Below are 2,744 nucleotides of genomic sequence, written 5' to 3' on the forward strand. Positions count from 1 at the left end.
GCGTCGTCGGTGAGCCGGCGTCCGCGTGGCGTTAGTTGAGTGATGTCTGGTTTTGCGTAATCTTTGGGTGCGTGGGTGACGAAATGTATTGAATTCTGTTGCGAGCATTTGCGCTCCGGATTATGCCTGCACGGTCAGTCGCCGAGAGAGAGAGAGAGAGAGAGAGAGAGAGAGAGAGAGAGAGAGGGAGACTGAGACTGAGACTAACTGAGTCTCGTATATCCCTGATATCCGTGGAAAGGGCGCCGGGAGTCGCTAAGCGATAAGAAGGATTATTTGTTTTGGCAGTCAATCTCTACCCAAGCTGCAGCTGCCAATAGATAAACCCTATAAACGTTCCGCAAACTTTGGCATCGGCCAGGTGTGGCTGATATTTGAATCTTTGATCCTGGGGTGAACTTCACCGCAGCCAGAACACAGTAAATCAATGTCTGATTTTTCGATTCAAATAGGAAAACTTTGAGTAACTCGAATATATATGAGAAAAATTCGTCGGATTTTTTTAGAAAACCTCTTGACCATTAGGGAAATATTTTGAGGAGACTTTCTCAAATTTTTCCCTTACTCTCAAAAACTCAGACATTGTTTGCACCGTTTATAAGTTCTGCGACGCGTATCTTCGCACCTTACACAATTTTGGCTAGATGTTTGCTAGGCAGACCTGGCGTAACAGGCTTCACTATATCTTTTGAAACAACACCGCTACGATATAACGTATGCCTGCGAATCTCTGAAACACCTGGTTGCTGGACCTCGTGCTATTCGGTCTATTTATCCAGTCAAAGTGTCAATCTGTTGCACTACATTAAACACGCTCAGCATTTGTTAGGTTCAGTTTTGAATACAGTCGTTTTCTTTTTTTTTACAGCATGACTTTCTTGCCAAAAAGATGAAGTGTAAGTCTTCCCCCCCTACTTGTAGAGCTGCTTTACCGCACCTGCCATGACAAAGCTGCTCCCAAGTAGTAAGTTTTGCTCTGGCCGTTGGTCCGCCTGGTCGTGGGCGACGCCGTCGAGGCGATCCTGTCTTGGTGCATCTTAATGGGACTCCCCGAGGGGAATATTCAAACAGCTGGCCGCCCCGCCTCCGCTCTGTTTCTCGCTAGCGCGTCCGACGCGTCGCTCTCGGACGGGGCCAGTGGCGCGCAGCCGCGCACCTTTAAACAGCGGGAAAACAAAAATGGTTGGCGCGAAAAATTGAGCGTCACGATTTTCGTGGACGTGGGCCTTTGTGTGGAGAAGGCTATCGCGTTTCCAGCCATCTGCTGGCAGGAGGAAAACACGCACAACCACAATCGCATACACGCTCCCAGCTTGTCACACTATGACCTCATCATTATTTTTGTTCATAGCTTATGACTTCTGTAAGCATGCTGTCTTTTCGCATTTTTAATGCCCCAGTATAAAAAATGTCTTTACACTGACGTTTTAAAAAAACGCGTAAGTGGAGCATATTTACAGCAGAACTCAGTAAGCTATTGATAAAATTGTTCAGAAGATTTTAGTGTGTTCGGCTCCACTCGTATGTGAACATTAATCAAGATTATTCAACACTTTAATGGTTTGACGAAAATATAACGTTGTTTGGTATTGAATATGTGACGCTGTTTTTCACCCCGGTCTCCACGTGTATGAAAAGTATGTACATAGTAAGTCTCAGGCAGATGTATGACGTTGAAAAATAGTTGCTTGTTATTTTGTACATCGCCGGTGCGTGTTGTGTGTGTGTGAGGGTGTGAGGGTGTGACTTACGCAGAAGAATAATTGAGAGTGAGGAGGCTGACGCACCCCCGTAGTCGCACCCCCGGGGGTCGCTGCTGGCGCTGCCGCCGCTCCCCGCCCCCGTCTCGCCGGGGAGGAGAGAGGAGGGGGGAGGGGGCGCGCCGCCGGCCCGGAGAGCTATCGGCCAGTCGCTCTTGGCGCGGCGCAGAGCCCGGTCGTGCGCGAGTGTATCCTTTGCCGGCGTTCTTGCGGGTGACGTGCTTGTCGTGCTTGACGTGCTGCTGGTAGCGGGTGGTTGTAGTGTCGTTGAGCGGGATGCGAGCCCCGGGGTGGTGGTCCTGGCGTCGGCGAGCACCCTCGGTGACCAGCACGGCACAGACTGCGGCAGGAACTGACGGTCGTTGTTGTGATGCTTCGGTGCGATGGCCGTGGCCGGCAGAGTGACATAGTGCCCGACTGACGACTGGCGGTCTCACTGAGTGATCGTCCCAGCGACGGGGAGTGCCCTCATTAACAGCGAAGGCGCCGGTGCTTCGCCGATGACAGTCATCATGGTGAGCATCGTGATTTAGCCTATGCCTCTTACAGTTGTAACATTAATTTCCGCCCATTGTTTCAAATGTATAGTGTCACCCTCTCCATTGGTCTAAAATGCTTTCTTGTTTCTTTTCAAATTAAATTAATATCGCCGCGTAAATTGTTTTCCCCGAGAAGCTGGCACTCTACTGCGGAGAGGGGAGAGGAGGGCCTGGTAAGGGGCGTTCATATGAGATGCAGGGCGTTAGGCTCGGAGGGAGAGAGGTGAGCTCGGCGGGGCGTCGGAGCAACGAAACCGGAGACATCGGCCTCAGATTCAGCCTCTGCAAGTGGCCCTCCCCCCTCGCTGGGGCCGTGGACGGGATGTCGGCAACCTATATAGCATGGCTGTGTGTGTTTTAGTGAAGTGTAGGGCGTGCGGATAAAAGCATTAGTGAATGGGCTTGCAAACTTGTCCACCACAAGAAAATATTTTCTTTGCAGAGA

General features: G+C 50.6%; 1 protein-coding gene across 3 annotated transcripts in view; it reads left to right on the top strand.

Moving 5' to 3' along the window:
* Nucleotides 1-1,897: 1,897 nt before the first annotated feature.
* LOC113218186 (secretin receptor-like) overlaps nucleotides 1,898-2,744 on the top strand; it is a 100,762-nt gene continuing 99,915 nt past the window's right edge. For all 3 annotated transcript variants that reach the window (XM_052270516.1, XM_052270511.1, XM_052270512.1), the window contains exon 1: nucleotides 1,898-2,275. In XM_052270516.1, coding sequence (XP_052126476.1) covers nucleotides 2,261-2,275 — 15 coding nt within the window. In that variant the 5' untranslated portion in view covers nucleotides 1,898-2,260. The remainder of the gene's footprint in view (nucleotides 2,276-2,744) is intronic.

The sequence above is a fragment of the Frankliniella occidentalis genome, unplaced genomic scaffold (genome assembly GCF_000697945.3).
Source record: "Frankliniella occidentalis isolate FOCC.00 unplaced genomic scaffold, Focc_3.1 Scaffold6, whole genome shotgun sequence".
NCBI classification, from domain to species: Eukaryota; Metazoa; Arthropoda; class Insecta; order Thysanoptera; family Thripidae; genus Frankliniella; species Frankliniella occidentalis.